The sequence below is a fragment of the Gorilla gorilla genome, chromosome 19, assembly GCF_029281585.2.
Source record: "Gorilla gorilla gorilla isolate KB3781 chromosome 19, NHGRI_mGorGor1-v2.1_pri, whole genome shotgun sequence".
Classification (NCBI taxonomy): Eukaryota; Metazoa; Chordata; class Mammalia; order Primates; family Hominidae; genus Gorilla; species Gorilla gorilla.
In genome coordinates, this window is record NC_073243.2 from 34268032 (window position 1) to 34283984 (window position 15953).

The following is a 15953-nucleotide window of genomic DNA, read 5'->3' on the forward strand; positions in this document are numbered from 1 at the left end:
AACGTTTTTAGCCAGCTGAGCCTTCTGACCTAGATGTGGAGAGGCGGCCTCGGACATGCGGCATCGCTTTACTGTGCTGTCTGTTATCTGGAGGGAAACCTGAGCCACAGTTACAACAGATGCTTAATTCATTCTCCAGGGGCCATCAGCTGCAGGAAGAGGCCAAACAAGCCTTTTGAATTGCCCACTGTATGGTATTTCTGCCACAGCAGAAAGTGGCCTGTGATCACAACTATTACCAATTTGCCTAGCTCTGAAAAGATTTTGAGTGTGCTGGTAGCAAATGGCTCAGATACAACAAAACTATTCATACAATGGTGAAATGACTAGAGCTGTAGAAGAGTAAAAGAGTACCAAGTAAAAGAGGACCAAGCAGTAAAAGAAGACCAAGGGAAAGAATAACTTTGCCAGGAAAATTAAGGCTAAGGGGGTTCTTGCAAATAAGAACAAAATTCAGCTCTGGGCTAGCAGGCAGCAAAGGCAAAAAGGGAAACCCTAATTCGAAAGCTCTCATTATGTAATTAAAGAAACAAACCAGAGCATCCGATACAAGTGTTTTCTGAGCCTGCAGCTTTAGGAGTTATCAGATGGGCTACTGTTATATAAGAGATGTTGTACTAGGAATTTATTATTTATTGAGTGCCTACCAGGTACCAATTATCACTGCATAGTGCCAGAGCTGCCATGATTATTTACACTGGCACAGTCTGCACAATGGAGTTTGTAATGTAGAGGGAGAGAGACAAATACATTTAAAAACACAAACGGAAGTAACTTGCTGTGAGACGTGCTAAGAAGGAAAGTACAGATGCTTTGGGAGTATAACCATGGGGCCTGGTCTAGTTTAGGGCAGCACTGTCCAATGTATTTTTTGCCATGACAGGAATGTGTTCTATTTGTGCTATCTGATAAAGTAACTCCTAGTTGCATGCAGCTACTGGACACCTGAAAGGTAGCCAGTGCAACTGACGAACTGCATTTTAAATTTTATTTAGTAGCCATGCGAGGCTGATGGCTACCATATCGGATAACATGGATCTCGAGGGTGGTCACTTCCAAGGAAGTGATTTTTCTGCTGAGCCTGAAGGAGAAGCAGGAATTGTCCAGGCAACAAGCAGCAAGAGGGCAATTCCAGGCAGAAAGAACAGCCTGCATGACGTTCCTGAAGTCAAACAAAAAAGGTCTGTTCAGGAAACGTAAGCGACATCATTGTGGCTGAAGGGATAGTGAGAGGGAAAGTGGTCCCCAAGATGTGGGGGGTGGGGAGGTCATCATTTTTGGTATTCCCAGAATTTGCTCTCCTAGGCCTGCAGGAGGAAGAGCTGCTACTCAGGTGAGGAAGGTGAACCTGTAGCTCAGCCCTGTCCTGCAACGGCACCCTGATGGCCAAGGGGCTGCACTTGCTTGTGTTGGTTTAGCAGGCTTCCCTGAAAGCTCTGTCTCCACCAGAAGGGAGTCATTTCCATTCCCAACGCTGACCCTATGGAGCTGGTGAGCAACCCTGGGGTGACCCCAATCAACACAACTAGGCTTCCTGAATAGGGACAGCAGAAGTTACTCTTCTCAGCTGTTCTCAGAGATTGATTCTGCAGTGCCCAGGGCAAGCAAGCATCATTTGGCCCATTTCACTGCTGGTCAGGAGAGGCCACGGTCACCTGCAGGCATGTTCAGTGATCTCCAACCTCAGGACCCAGGACAGCCCCAACCTGGGCTCCACCTTCACTGACTGTACCTGAGCAGTGAGAACCCACAGGGCCCAAACTCCGGGCCTCCAGCTAGTGCCCCTGTGGTATGTTCAATCCTGCTTGGAGTCTGTTTATTTTTTAATTCTTCAATGAAATAGATTCAAGTAACTGGGGTAGAAAACATAAGTAGCACTAGATGAAACATGCCTTTCCTTCCAGCTAACACTGATTTAAACCATGCCCTCAGTGACTTTTACAAAGATACCAATAATGGGTCCTGCAGTTTACGTGGGCACCAACAAGGCCTTGTCAGACCAGAAATGGCTGGGAGGTAAGGAAGGAAGACAGGCTAGCTCACTAGCAGAGGAGAGTAGCAAGGCCCTATGTCGAGGAGGAAATGTCCATGGAAGAAAACCCCACCAAACCCGCAACTGGCGAAATTCCAGTCCCGTGGAGGTGCAGTTACCTCTGCATAGTTTTTTTTCCCTCTTTAACCAGTAGGAGTAGATCTGGATCACACTGAGGAAAGGGTTTCATTCTAGATCTGTCTTTCAAATAGTTTCTTATTCAGGATAAATATTCATGTATGCCCAGATACTAATAAAGGAATGCTTGTTATCCTGGCTTCTCCACTTGCACTAGTTCCCTGGAATTGGGTAACATGGGGAGAGGATGGGGTCTGTCACCAACTGAAGGGGCTGTTAGCTCTGGGCATGCTAGCTCTACAGCTAGGTTGGGCATGCTTTGTCATAGTGACATTAAGAATTTTAGCCTGGCTGGAAGCAGTGGCTCACACCTGTAATCCCAGCAGTTTGGGAGGCCGAGGTGGGTGGATTATCTGAGGTCAGGAGTTCGAGATGAGCCTGACCAACATGGTGAAACCCCATCTCTACTAAACATACAAAAATTAGCCTGGGCTTGGTGGCATGTGCCTGCAATCCCAGCTACTCGGGAGGCTGAGGCAGGAGAATCGCTTGAACCTGGGAGGCAGAGGTTGCAGTGAGCCAAGATCGTGCCATTGCACTCCAACCTGGATGACAGAGTGAGACTTCATCTCAAAAAAAAAAAAAAAAAAAAAAAAAATTAGCTTATCACAAAGAAATTAGGGGTGACAGATGACACAAGAGAAGTAAGAAAATACTTCCTGACCCTCTTTGTCAGTGCCAGCAGATCTGGTAGAAGAGGCCTCAGGAGTAAATCTTTCTGGAAGCACCTCATGATGGACCCACCGGTGATCACAGGCAGGTAACCAAACCTCTGAGCCCAGAAACCCCTTCCAGCTCAGTTCTCCAAGCTTCCTCGCAGCTCTAAGTTTTCTGGTTCTCTGGCAGGGGCTGCCAGCATGAGAAAATGTTTTCTGAATTGTAAACATATTCTGTCCAATCTTAAACTTGTTTCTATTGCTGTCATTTGAGAAATCTAATCAGACTCCAAATACACTAGCAGAACTCACAATTTAAAGAAATATATTTTGGAGGAGGATAGTAAGATATGATCAAGTTACTAAGCATTCCCTAATTTATCAACAATTTAATCAATGTTTTCCTAGAGTGGTTCCGCTTGAGTGAGGTTCACCTCTAACTCAAGACTGCAGAGGCTATTGATCACCTTGGTCTTGGCATTAATGAATTGGGTGCTGTTCTCAACTGGTAGCATGTGGCTTCAGCTGTGAAACATCATGTGGTATAAAAGAGAGGAGCATAGGCCGGGCGCAGTGGCTCACACCTGTAATCTCAGCACTTTGGGAGGCTGAGGCGGGTGGATCACGAGGTCAGGAGATTGAGACCATCCTGGCCAACATGGTGAAACCCTGTCTCTACTAAAAATACAAAAAATAAATAAATCAGCTGGGCATGGTGGCCTACGCCTGTAGTCCCAGCTACTCAGGAGGCTGAGGCAGGAGAACTGTTGGAACCTGGGAGGTGGAGTTTGCAGTGAGCTGAGATCGTGCCACTGCACTCCAGCCTGGGCAACAGTGCAAGACTCCATCTCAAAAAAATAAAAATATTTTAAAAAAGAGGAGCATGAACCTGTAGTAGGAATCCAGGGTGTTTTTGCTCCTCAAAGAAAGGTGTTATAGAAACATAGGTTGATATCACTATTAGTTTTCTAAAAGTAGAAGACAAAATTATTCAAAAGCATCATTCTTGGGCCACATTGTTTCCTTGCTGATGAAAGTGAATAAGTATCAGGATGCTGTTGGCAAAACTGAGAAGAAAACCTTACCCACACGCCCCCTTACTGTTTTCCTGCCATTTCTGCTTCTACCTGTCTCACTATAGCTCTTTAGTACCTAGGATCTTAATCCCTCAACACCTGTTCTAAGAAAACGATCTAATGTCAGGCATTTACAGATGTGAATTTCAATCCCCATATGGCACTTCTCCCAGGGGTATTTAAAATTTAAGTTTTAGTTCTAGTTGTAGCAAAAGAATGTATAAGCGCTTTGGTGTGCAAGTGATGGTAGCTGGGGAGGAGGAGAGATGGGGATCGCTTGCCAGCTTTAAATAGGGCTGCCCTTATGTAAAGGGCAAGGGGTTCCTAGGGCTGCCCTACAAATCAGCAGTGGTACATGACAGTATTGAACTGTAAGACTAAGGGATATGGAACTCTTTCAGAATTATGCAAAAGTCATTAATATAAAGATAGGCACGTTCACACCTACACAAAACACAAACATGAATGTATGTAAAACAGTGTAGAATGTGGAATGGCTATTATTAATATCTGGATTGTAATCTACCAATGGCCAAATCCTGATACTAAAATTTAACCTACAGATCTAGTAACCATTTGCTGTAATAATTAAGTTCTGTCCTGCAACCCAGTAACACAGCTCCTAGCTAACATTTGGAAAATGGGTTCATGATCTGCCATGCATATAAAGGAGTCTCTATGGTGATATAATTATTATTTTAAGTATTTGGAGGAGGGGAGGGCTGGCAGAAAGGTCCATGTCTTTACAACACCAAAGTGACTAGTCAATTCGGTAACAAAAATTTTTTTTAAAAAAAGCTGTCAACTTGGTTGCAAAATAGCTGTTTGCCTAATGTATTTACTAAGATTAAGTTCTTGGATCTCCAATCCAGGCAGGTAACTAGGTCATGGTATCAAAATCCTACCTTTACTCTTTCCTTTCCAAGAAAGAAAGCGGTGGCGTGCAGGACGTCGGCAGCATGGGTGGAGTTGTGGTAGGCATTGGAAGAGTGGTAGTTGGCTTCGATCACTTGGAACCAGGCCCGAAGAGTGGTTTCAGAACAGTTTAAAAATTCACATACTCCAAACCGAGAGAAGACCTTTAAGCCCAGGTAAACCAATGGCCTGAAAAATAGGAAAACCCACCCTGGCTCATTGTATTCACTGGCCCAGAAACTGTTTTCTTTGATGATAGTGGGGCATGGAAACATTTTTCTTCTGATGATAGCTTCACACACACAGGGGTTTAAAAGCATCTCCTCTAAAAATTAGGAGGTAGGATCTCTCCTTCTCACCAGTCACCTCTTTGGAACTAGATGCTTCATGGTAGTACATCCAAATTATTTCTAGATGATCTCTAAATCATAGGCCCCTCAGTGGCTCTGACAACCTAGAAATGAGCCTGGCAGTCCCTCTCCATCCCCATTTCCACATTAACCTTGCACTTTATTTATGTTCCCTAAGGAAGTGACTAAGCCTAAGGACAAAAAAACAGCTTAGATGGTCCCAAAGTCCTATCACTTAGAGTCCTGTTACTTATTTACGTTACAGGTGAGAATCTTTCATATCCAACAGACCAACACCCCTGGGAAGAAACAGCCTTCTCCTAGTATAGAAAAAAACCCTTTAGTTATCTAATCTTTCCTCTGCCTACAGGATGGATCAGAAAAAAAAAAAAAATCTATAGTGCTCTCAATTCCATTCTGTAGGGTAGAGCTTCGACAAGTTTGAGGATTCTTAGAACTCTTGGCTCACTAGCACAAAGGAGGGAGCTGTGGATACCCAGGCAGATCCCACATCTTACTAATACTCTCCACAAAGGATCTCACTCAGGGGCCATAGTCTCTCTGCTCATTCAACACTACTCTAACATGGCATGAGAGCCAGAACCCGTGAGGTCTCTCACAGCAAAAACATGTCTCCCTCGAAGTTTCCAAATGTGAGAGTTTGAGCATGGCCATCAATCCTGCTCTGCCTTCAGCCAGAGAAGTCACATACCTTTTATGCGTAATGGCTTCCAATTCAAAGATGTTGAAGTCCCAACTCTCCTCATTGTCAAGTAATTGAGAGATACAAGGGGGAACATCATTGATGGTTATTGGCATTGCAAGGTGACTGTGACTCTGGTGCACATCTGAGCAAACAGATGGGATGGGGGAGGCTGGTTAATTGTGGAATCTTGAGTGCCCGGGTGTCTGTCATCATCTTCATAGTTACTACTAGAAAAAAAGTCTTGTACCTGATTTTTCTGTTATTGAACTTCAAGACCCTCAAATAGAAAAATAATTCACTTTAACTCTGTTTAAATGTATAGAGATTTGCAATTCTTACTCTAACTGTGCTCAGAGAAGTAATTTTAATTAGGAGACTAGTTTTAAATGTAGACCATATTGATGCTTAAACTCAAATGGGACTAGCTGGAAGTAACACCTCCCAGAACAATAATCACAACAGCGGGGACAGCACAGGCTGGAGACAGGTTACACTAACAAGTAAATAGATGAAAACTTACTCTTAGTAAACACATACTCATTTCCTGACAGTCTTCTCAAGCCGTCCTGGAATAAAGGAAGAGCCCGTTAGAAGCATGCTTTATATCTATTATCATTCTCTGTTTTTTTTTTTTATTAGTGAAAGAGATTTGAATCCTGAATAACCCAACCAATCTGGAAGTCTAAGTTGAAGCAAAGCTCAAAATTAAATCAGAACAGTTATAAGACAGATGATACTCTCCCTTCTGTAACTATTAGCCCCAGAAAGTGGAGAACTGGGATAGAGTGGATGTGACTGTGTCAGGACTCACAGTGAGCTGTGGGTTGGCTCTGTTCTGAGGCCATCTTCCTCTCCTGGCATTTTCAAGCTACACAGGTGAAATCACAGGAGTGACCTTGCTTCAGATCTTGACGGGATCCCCCTTCACCCTCAGAGGGACTGTGTTAATTGTGTTTTTGACTTACATTTTGAAGAGGTGAAGTCATCAGCCATATTTAGGGGATTACCTTCTAATATAAAGTTTTAAAAAGATTGAGCTATTTTTTGACTAATATCCCAACTAATTTTTCCCCACCTGTATTTTATGTTTTGAAACATGAGCATTGCTGCTTGCCTTTTAAAGAAGAGTTTCTGGGCTTGAGGTCCTTGGAGATGCGGCGTTAAGAGAGTGGACGAAATTCCAGTGCTTGGCCATGTCCTGGCTCTTGAACTAGTCCCCAAGTGTTCCTGAATCTCAGTTTCCTTCCCTCCACCTTCAATCTCTGAGTACCTCAATTATCTAGATCTTTGCTTAAAAGTCATTTAGAAATGCACACCAACATGGCACATGTATACATATGTAACCTGCACATTGTGCACATGTACCCTAAAACTTAAAGTATAATAATAATAAAATTAAATTAAAAAAAAAAGAAATGCTTATTTGTCATTCCCAGACAATGTGTGCTAAGGTTTAAAGTAGTATTAATTAACGAAGGACTCCCCTGAAGTTACATGTTGGATCTTTAGGCCAAGAGCTTAATTTTAAAAATTGAGTAAATACAGAAGTAACAACAGCCACAATTGTCCTGCCTGTAACGTGTGTATGGCAAGAGATTCTTGGTTTTCCTTGCTCTTCTCTCGCTCCACTTCCCCAAAGCCACATAAAATTGAGGTGGAATCACTCACTGGTTCCTCACAGCATCCTCTGGAGAGGAAACCCACGATGGTATGGCAGTGAGGTAGGAGAAGGGACTCGGACATGGGGCCAAATTGAGGACTAGGTAGAACAGGGCAGAAGCACCTCCCCATAAGCTATGCCCACCAGCATGCCACGGCAGTTTACCGTTGCCATGGCAACACCCAGACCTTTCCACCCTTTCCATGGCAACAACCCAGAAGTTACCACCCTCATTCTAGAAATATCTGCAAAAACTGCCCCTTCATTTGCATGTAATGAAAAGTAGGTATAAAGATGAGTGCAGCGCTGCCTCTGAGCTGCTACCAGGGGCACACTGCCCATGGGGTAGCCCCGCTCTGCAAGCAGCAGTCCCTCTGCCACTGCAGTACAACTGCTGCTTCAATAGAAGTTGCTGTTTAACACCACCAGCTTGCCCTTGAATTATTTCCTGGGCGAGGCCAAGAACCCTCCCGGGCTGAGCACCAGTTTGGGGACTTGCCTGTCCTGCATGAGCAGCAGGGGAGGGAGGGAACATGGCTTGCTCCCAGAACCAGACCCCTCCCACTGCAGCTCTGCGGTGGCCACCTTCTTGCAGAGCCCTTGGCAGTGCTGCCTAGAAGCTGAGGTCTGCACTGCATTAGATGGAGTTAACAGGCCAGCCCAGGGGCAAGAAAGAAACAAGGAGGCCCTCAAGTTCCAGGTGGAGAATGGAGGGGAAAGCCAGTAAACATTCAGCATTTGGTGGCAGGGCTGGACAGAAACCTTCAAAGTCAAACTCATACATGACTTCTGGACTTTTTTTCTAAAGAATTCCAGCTTCAGACTCTGATGGGGAACTCAAATAAATAATTTGAATTTTTTTCCTTTTCTTTACTTGCTGATAGATAATTATGAAAGCCAAATAGATCACAGCAAAACACCAGAATAGGTTGAGTCCCTAAAAACCAGCTACTCTTGGTGGTGTAAATGGTCCGTTTTGGAATGTGGCAGTGAGAGGTTCCTTCTCCCCTTCCCCTCCCTGAGCCAGAACAGCCCCAGTCTGCTTTTACCTTATAAATGGAACTTCTATACAAACTTTAAATAAAGGATTCTATAGTTAAGATTAAATGCTATAGTCTAACAATAAATCCTTTCATTACATGAGGAATCTGAGGTCCATGGAAATGAAATCCAGTACTATACCAGATCAAGGGAAAGCAGGAATAATCAAGAGCCTGCAAAGCCCCATCTTGCACATTGAGCCCTCCATCAGTTGCCCAATGACTCCCTGCAGTCATAGGAATTCTGAAACACTGTCCCCATGGCTATGGTAGGCCAGCCTCGTGGAAAGACAAATGCAAGAGTCACTCAAATACCACTGCACATGTTATACATAAATTCTGATGCAGTTGCTTCTGGTTATGCTAACGTTAGTCTATATAACAGGTACTTCTGCAACCATAGGTAACAGTTTCCACATCAGCTGCACTCTAGAGGCCCCGGATACCTCTCTTGCTTTTCAGGTTTTGCCTCATCACTCACAGTCATCAGGCCTCCAACAAGATCACTGGTGTGGGGATCTTCATCTTTGGTACCCAGCTGAGGGGAGTACAGTTCTGTGGTCCGTAAAATCTCTAGAACTCTGTCCAAGGCTTCCGCTACTGTGACTGGGCTGTTTTCTTGGGCTGCATTAATGATATTTATAACCTAAGGGAGTGAAGAAAGAATACATCTGAGGATAATAGGGTTCTACTTCCCAAAAGTCATATATATGCCCAGAATCCAAAAGATATCAGTGGGTAACCATCTCTTATTCAAAATGACCAGTGCTTTCACGGTACCGCCCTTCTTCCTGAAGCATGCTTTTCTCCCTGCAGGCTCCTGGTGAATGTTCTCCTGTCTCAGTGAGTAGGCTTCCTCAGGCTCCCTTGCAGATTCACCTCCCCTGGCCCTCCTCTACAGACTGGAGTTGCTCAGAGATCTGTTCTGGGCCCCTCTCTCACTCTCTCGCTTCCAGAAATGATATTTTGTCTCCACGACTTCGGACACCTATAGCTAGGGACTTTCAATATACCTCCCAGCCCTCAACTTCCTTTGACCTCCAGGCTTGTACATTCAATTCCCTACCTGACATACCTACTGGAATATCTCACAGGTCGAACACTAAACTACAGTCTTGTTCCCCTCTCCCCACAGAAATCACATAAACACACACAACAAAAAAATCAAAGACAAAAGCTGTTCACCTTCTGTGGTTTCTACACTGCAAAAAAAAGCACTTCTATCTCATGTCATTTTCTATCAAGAAAGCACTTCATGCTCACACCAAAAACCTGGGAGGGCCATGCCTGACATAATACTTTTCCTCATTCCTCTCCCTACCCTGGCAATATAATTCATCACCAAGTCCTATTGGTCTGCCTCAAAATATTTCTTGATCTATTCATTTCTCTCCACCTCCACAGCTATAATTCTAGCTCAGCTACTTCTAGAATAGCCCCCTAACTGACCTGTTCTCTTGCCACCTCCAATCCATTCTCTGCACAGAAGCTGGGTGTTCTTTTCAACAAACATATCTGGTCACATCACCCACCCCACACCTGAAACTCTTCAGTGGTTTCCAGTGCACATAAACTAAGATACAAACTCCTATGTCCCTGCTGTCCAGAATGAGCTGAGCCCTGTACAACCTACATCCTCCTCCTCTCTCACCTGCTTACCAAGCTCCGGCCACTCCGACTTTCTTTCAGCTCCTTAAATGTTCCAGGCCCTCTTCGCCCATCGCAATGCTTTTTCCCTGGCTGTTCCTGCTACCTGGAGTCTTCTCTTCCTTCTTCTCCTGAGTAACATCTTATGCTTCAAGACTTGCTTCAAACATGACTGAGAGTTTCCCTGACCACCCCTCTCTTCCAACCTACTTAAGGGCCCTACTCTAATTTTCTCTCACAGAACCCGCTTGTTTTCCTTCACTGCCCTGATTGTGACTTAGGATGAGGTGTTTATTTGCTATGTGTTTATTTGCCTGTTACTTGCTTCTTCCACTAGACCGAGCTCCATGATGTCAATGTGATGTATTTTCAGAGCACGGCCCTGTGTGAGGGCCCCTGACTGCAGAGTGCAGGCAGCAGCCGCCACTCACCTTTGTGATGGGAGCCTCGATGGTCATGGAGTGGATCCTCGCCATGGACGGATAGCGACGATTCTGCAGGCTTGGTGCTGGAGAGAAGGCAAGAAAGCTGTGTCCAGTTCCGGTGGCTCAGTGTGGCTAAGTGCAGCAAAGGAGTCCCTTCATGGACCAGGGCCCACTTCTCACAGGACCACCCTCCCACCTAAAAAGCCATGAATTCACCCATCTCTTCTGCCAAGGCTGGTAGCCCAACTGCTACTTGCCTGAGTCTGGAAAGGCGATCTGGCCTGGAACTTTGGAGGCAGGAGGGCTTGGTGAGCCCCAAGTCCACAAGGGGAATTTCAGAGAAGGTTGACGAGGTCCAAAAAGGCCTCATTCCAACAGCTTAATGACCCCCACACGGCTCACTTTCCCCCAAGTCACCCAAACCCAACTTTTGCAGTTCCATGACTTTCAGTCCTAAGCTGCTAGCCGTGTAACCAGATGACTGTGCAGCCAGCTTGAGAGGGGAGGCAGTTCATGGTTAGGGTCAGGGCGGAGGATTGAGCCCATTCTCAGTCTGAATTAGGGCCAGTCACTCCACCTGCCCATGCCTTTAGGCTCTTAACTCCCAGAAACCCATGGAAGTTCTAGTGCAAATCTACAGAAGCTTTCATTTTTTAGAAAATCTTTTATTTTTCTACATAGTTAATGTTTATACTTGGTTTAAGATGCCAAGGGTAGAAGTTTGACTTGAAAAGCACTGTTCTCATCAGATCTTCCTACCACCCCCTCTGAGGCAGGCAGGAGGGGGAGTCCCATTTCATGGATGGGATCACTGAACCCACCCCACATCAGAGCCTGCCTCCTGCTCAGCCACCTCTGGGGTCCCCCTGCTGCTAGTGCAGCAGCCATTGCAGACCTGCATGCTCTTCAGCCTCCACTGTGCCCGTACTGGAAAGAAGACAGTCCCCTTCAAGTTCTGCTCCAAAAACAGTGAATCCAGTTCAAATTCCCTCATCCCTTATCCTCTCAGACTAAAATATTCTATCTATCCGCTCAATCCATCTCAAAAATCTCTCGATTCATATTCTCTTTATATTATTGATTTCTGTCCCTCACATGCCCTGTGAACTATCATCTTGTCTCTAGCATCTTTGGTCCTTGCTATGTCAGCCACTTTTTTTATTTTTTTTATTTTTATTTTTATTTTGAGATGGAGTTTCGCTCTTGTTGCCCAGGCTGGAGGCACGATCTAGCTCACCACAACCTCCGCCTCCTGGGTTCAAGCGAATCCCATGCCTCAGCCTCCTGAGTAGCTGGGATTAAGGCATGCGTCATCACACCCAGCTAATTTTGTGTTTTTAGTAGAGAGGGGGTTTCACCACATTGATCAGGCTGGCCTCAAACTCCTGACCTCAGGTGATCCACCTGCCTCAGCCTCCCAAAGTGTTGGGATTATAGGCATGAGCCACCCCACCTGGCCTATGTCAGCCACTTTCATACTCAGTCTTCCTACTGTGTACAGAAGGACTGGAAAGTCCCTCCCTTGTCCTTTCTGTTGACTCTCTTAAGTTACCAGCCTCATCTCTCTTTTCTATCACAGGCACTAACCATCCCCTCCTCACACCCCAGAACGTGTCCTCCCATTTGCCAAATAAAAATCAAATGAGCGAGTGAAACCTACTAGTCTGTTGTCCGCTCTCGAGCTCTGATATCCACAGCATCTAACACTGCTGGCCACCGCCTTTCTCAATCCCCTCTTGTTCTTGGTTCATGTGACACTGCACTCTCATAGTCACCCCCAGCTCTTCTGTCCTCTTTACTGGCCCTATTTCCACTGCCCACCCCCTGGCTGAGACTACGCCTTCAGGCTCAGGCTTGGACCCTCTGTCCTTTCACTACATGCACATCACACACCCCTTAGAGATGTTCTTCTGCTCCTGGCTTCACCTGTCACCACTAGGACTGCCAAGTCCACATCTATAGCCCTGAGTACCAGGGTTGCAGGTTAGCTTCCTAGCCATCTCCATTAAAATAAGATTCATCATCTTCTCCTTAACCCCCAACCTAGCAAAACCTGGAGACGTTTCCATTTCTGTATATATGACTTAAAATTTCCCAGACACCGAGGAATGAAATGTCAGAATTGTCTTTGACTTTTCCATCTCCCTGCAAATCCAGTTGTTTACTTAGGCCCGGCTGATGGAACTCAAAAAATGTTTTGCTAAATCCTGCTTTGCAGGGCAGAAACATTTTGCTAAATTCTGCCTCACGATTTCTCTGTGACATTTTATTAAGAAGTGAGTGCATATAGCTGGTACACTGAAAACTAGGTTTGTGTTGGGAGTTGGGAAGCCAGGACTGGCTGCCTCTCTGCCTCTAGCACCCAAGAGTGACCTTGTTCAGCTACTAAAACTCTGAGTTGCTTGGGTGGTTATGGCTCAACATGCTTCAAGCCATCAAGGAGCAAGCATGGAGTCCCTCCAAAGAGAGGACAAAGACTACAGCATAAGATTTTTAAAAATAATTAAAATAATTAAAACCCCTAAAACCTTTGAGCTTATTGAAAAATAAGTCGATGTTGTTGAACTCTTACTCTTTGGAGTTTATACGCTGATGAATTTTTTAACATATTCTTCCATCATTTTCTACATTTTAAAAAGGTCAGAGGAATCTGAAAAACATCTTACCATCACTGCCTCGAGATGATATCGATTTCACGTCAATGGACTCTTTCCTCCTGTTCTTATATCTAAATGAATGAGGCTCTAAGGATTTCAGATTAGAAAGGGAAGGTGATTAGTTTTCCGTGTATTCACAGAAGAGATTCAAACATGTTTTTTCTTTATTCTCTAAAGAAAACAAGGTTACTTTTTAAGCACTATAAAATAATTTTAAGAAACAGTCAACCACTTTCTTTTCAAATCATGAAAGACAAAAATTATAGTCATATTAGTTAAATGATGGTTTTTTAAGATAATGCCATGTTATATCATAGTAATATAGCTTAGTATCAAGGGTTATTTAGTTACATGAATGTAATTTTGAAAATAAACATTAGGCCGGGCGCAGGGCCTCACACCTGTAATCCCAGCACTTTGGGAGGCTGAGACAGGCGGGTGGATCACCTGAGGTCAGGAGTTCGAGACCAGCCTGACCAACCTGGAGAAACCCTGTCTCTACTAAAAAAATACATAAAATTAGGCTGGGCACAGTGGCTCATGCCTGTAATTCCAACACTTTGGGAGGCTGAGACGGGCAGATCACGAAGTCAGGAGTTCGAGACCACCCTGACCAACATGGTGAAACCCCATCTCTACTAAAAATACAAAAATTAGCCGGGCATGGTTGAGCATGCCTGTAATCCCAGCTACCCAGGAGGCTGAGGCAGGAGACTTGCTTGAACCCAGCAGGCAGAGGTTGCATGCAATGAGCCAAGATCGTGCCACTGCACTCTAGCCTGGGTGACAGAGCGAGACTGTCTCAAAAAAACAAACAAAAAATTAGCCAGGCATGGTGGTGCATGCCTGTAATCCCAGCTACTTGGGAGGCTGAGCAGGAGGATCGCTTGAACCTGGGAGGCAGAGGTTGCAGTGAGCTGAGATTGTGCCATTGCACAATCCAGCCTGGGCAAAAAGAGTGAAACTCTGTCTCCAAAAAAAAAAAAAAGAATTTAAGAAAATAAACATTAAAACTTGAGGGACATTCTCGGGGAAACTATTGAACTAGTAAAGGTGGAACTATTATAAAGTTAATCTGAATACCATAGCTATAGCACCTTATCTTAAATAATCTAGCTTAAAATATTACACTATCTCTTTTCCTAATTTTTATCTTCCTCAGTAATCTTCCTATCATGCATAAAAGGTTCAATATATATTGTTTAAATTGTCTATAAATAATAGTACTTTAAATCTTTACTTGAAAGACAATATATTCAACTGGATAGGGAAGGCTTTTAAATGGGGATATTTGAGGAAATATAATACTAATGAAACTTATAGAGATTTAAATTACGAAATTAATTCAGACGAATTTTGGCACCTCTGAAAAGTCAGACCTCTAGCTGGGCTTCTAGATTCTCTTTAAGGATGGGTTTCATCAAATGATGCATACTGCTGATCACAGGAAAGGAAGAAAACAGTTTTAGGTTCCCCCAACATTTCAATAACTAAACTCTCACCCTTGTCCCTATTTTCCAGGGTGGTGGGGGCAGGCAAACATTTAAAGAATTTTGGCCTAAATCTTTGCAGACTTGAATTTAACACTGAAAACGCACGGTCATGTTAATGTAAAAACTAACAAAAAGCATATGCCACCAGTGAGCGCCGAGATATAAAAAAATGACAAGGCAGCAGTGTTGGCTTCAGAAACACACATTTTCAGCGCATTTGCTTCTGTGAGAGTAACTCATAAGCGAGTAGAGAAATTTAACCATAACACAGATTACTCCTCACTAGGCTAAGAGAGGAGGCAGACATGCAAATTTGAGCAGGAAGAATGCGCTTCTCAGATGCCAATAAATGATCATATTCCAAGAATTAAAAAAAGATGCAATAACACTTCTTTAAGAATTGCCTAGTGACAGCAGGTGCAAGAAGCCTAGTAGTTAAGGAAACCAGGTCCAGAGCCAAATCGTCAAGATTCAAATTTCTACTGTGCCACTCAGCAGCTGTGTAATCTTGGGAATGTTACTTAACTTCTCTGGGTCTCATTATCCTTGTCTATGAAGTGGGGGTAATGATAGCATCTCATTTATAGGCTGTTTTGAGAAATAAGTGAGTTAATATATGCATAGCATTTAGAACAGTGTCTGCCACATAGTAAGCATGTAGTATATGGGGGCTATTAATTACATCTGTTCATTTGCATATATGTCTTTAGACACATGTGATCATGTTACATTGTCCTACTACTTACTGTTTTCACTTTATAATGTCTTAGACACTTTTCTAGACCACCTTCTTAACCATTTAGTGTCCTAAAAACCTGATTCAACTAAAAAAATTATTAAATCAAAAATTAAAACTGAATTATTTTTATACAACATGAAGTGAAGGTGGAACTATTATAAAGTTAATCTGAACACCATAGCTATAGCACCTTATCTTAAATAATCTAACTTAAAATATTTATTATACTATCTCTTTTCCTAATTTTTATCTTCCAAATTCTACCTTAGTAGTTTACCTATCCTTGCATATTAGTTTCCGTATATATATATTTTTACAATTATCTATAAATAATAGTACTTTAAGTGATATTGTTGGGATCATGGCATTTCTGAAACCCTGAGAAACGAAACTAATACTGCTCACTTGTGAGACACTTG

General features: G+C 43.7%; 1 protein-coding gene across 13 annotated transcripts in view; it reads right to left on the reverse strand.

Moving 5' to 3' along the window:
* Positions 1–15953, reverse strand: part of PDE8B (phosphodiesterase 8B) — a 247997-nt gene that overhangs the window by 10152 nt on the left and 221892 nt on the right. For all 13 annotated transcript variants that reach the window (XM_055366979.2, XM_055366980.2, XM_055366985.2 and 10 more), the window contains 6 exons: positions 13312–13389; positions 10652–10728; positions 9055–9219; positions 6394–6439; positions 5880–6015; positions 4808–5006 (listed from right to left, as the gene is read on the reverse strand). In XM_055366979.2, coding sequence (XP_055222954.1) covers positions 4808–5006; positions 5880–6015; positions 6394–6439; positions 9055–9219; positions 10652–10728; positions 13312–13389 — 701 coding nt within the window. The remainder of the gene's footprint in view (positions 1–4807; positions 5007–5879; positions 6016–6393; positions 6440–9054; positions 9220–10651; positions 10729–13311; positions 13390–15953) is intronic.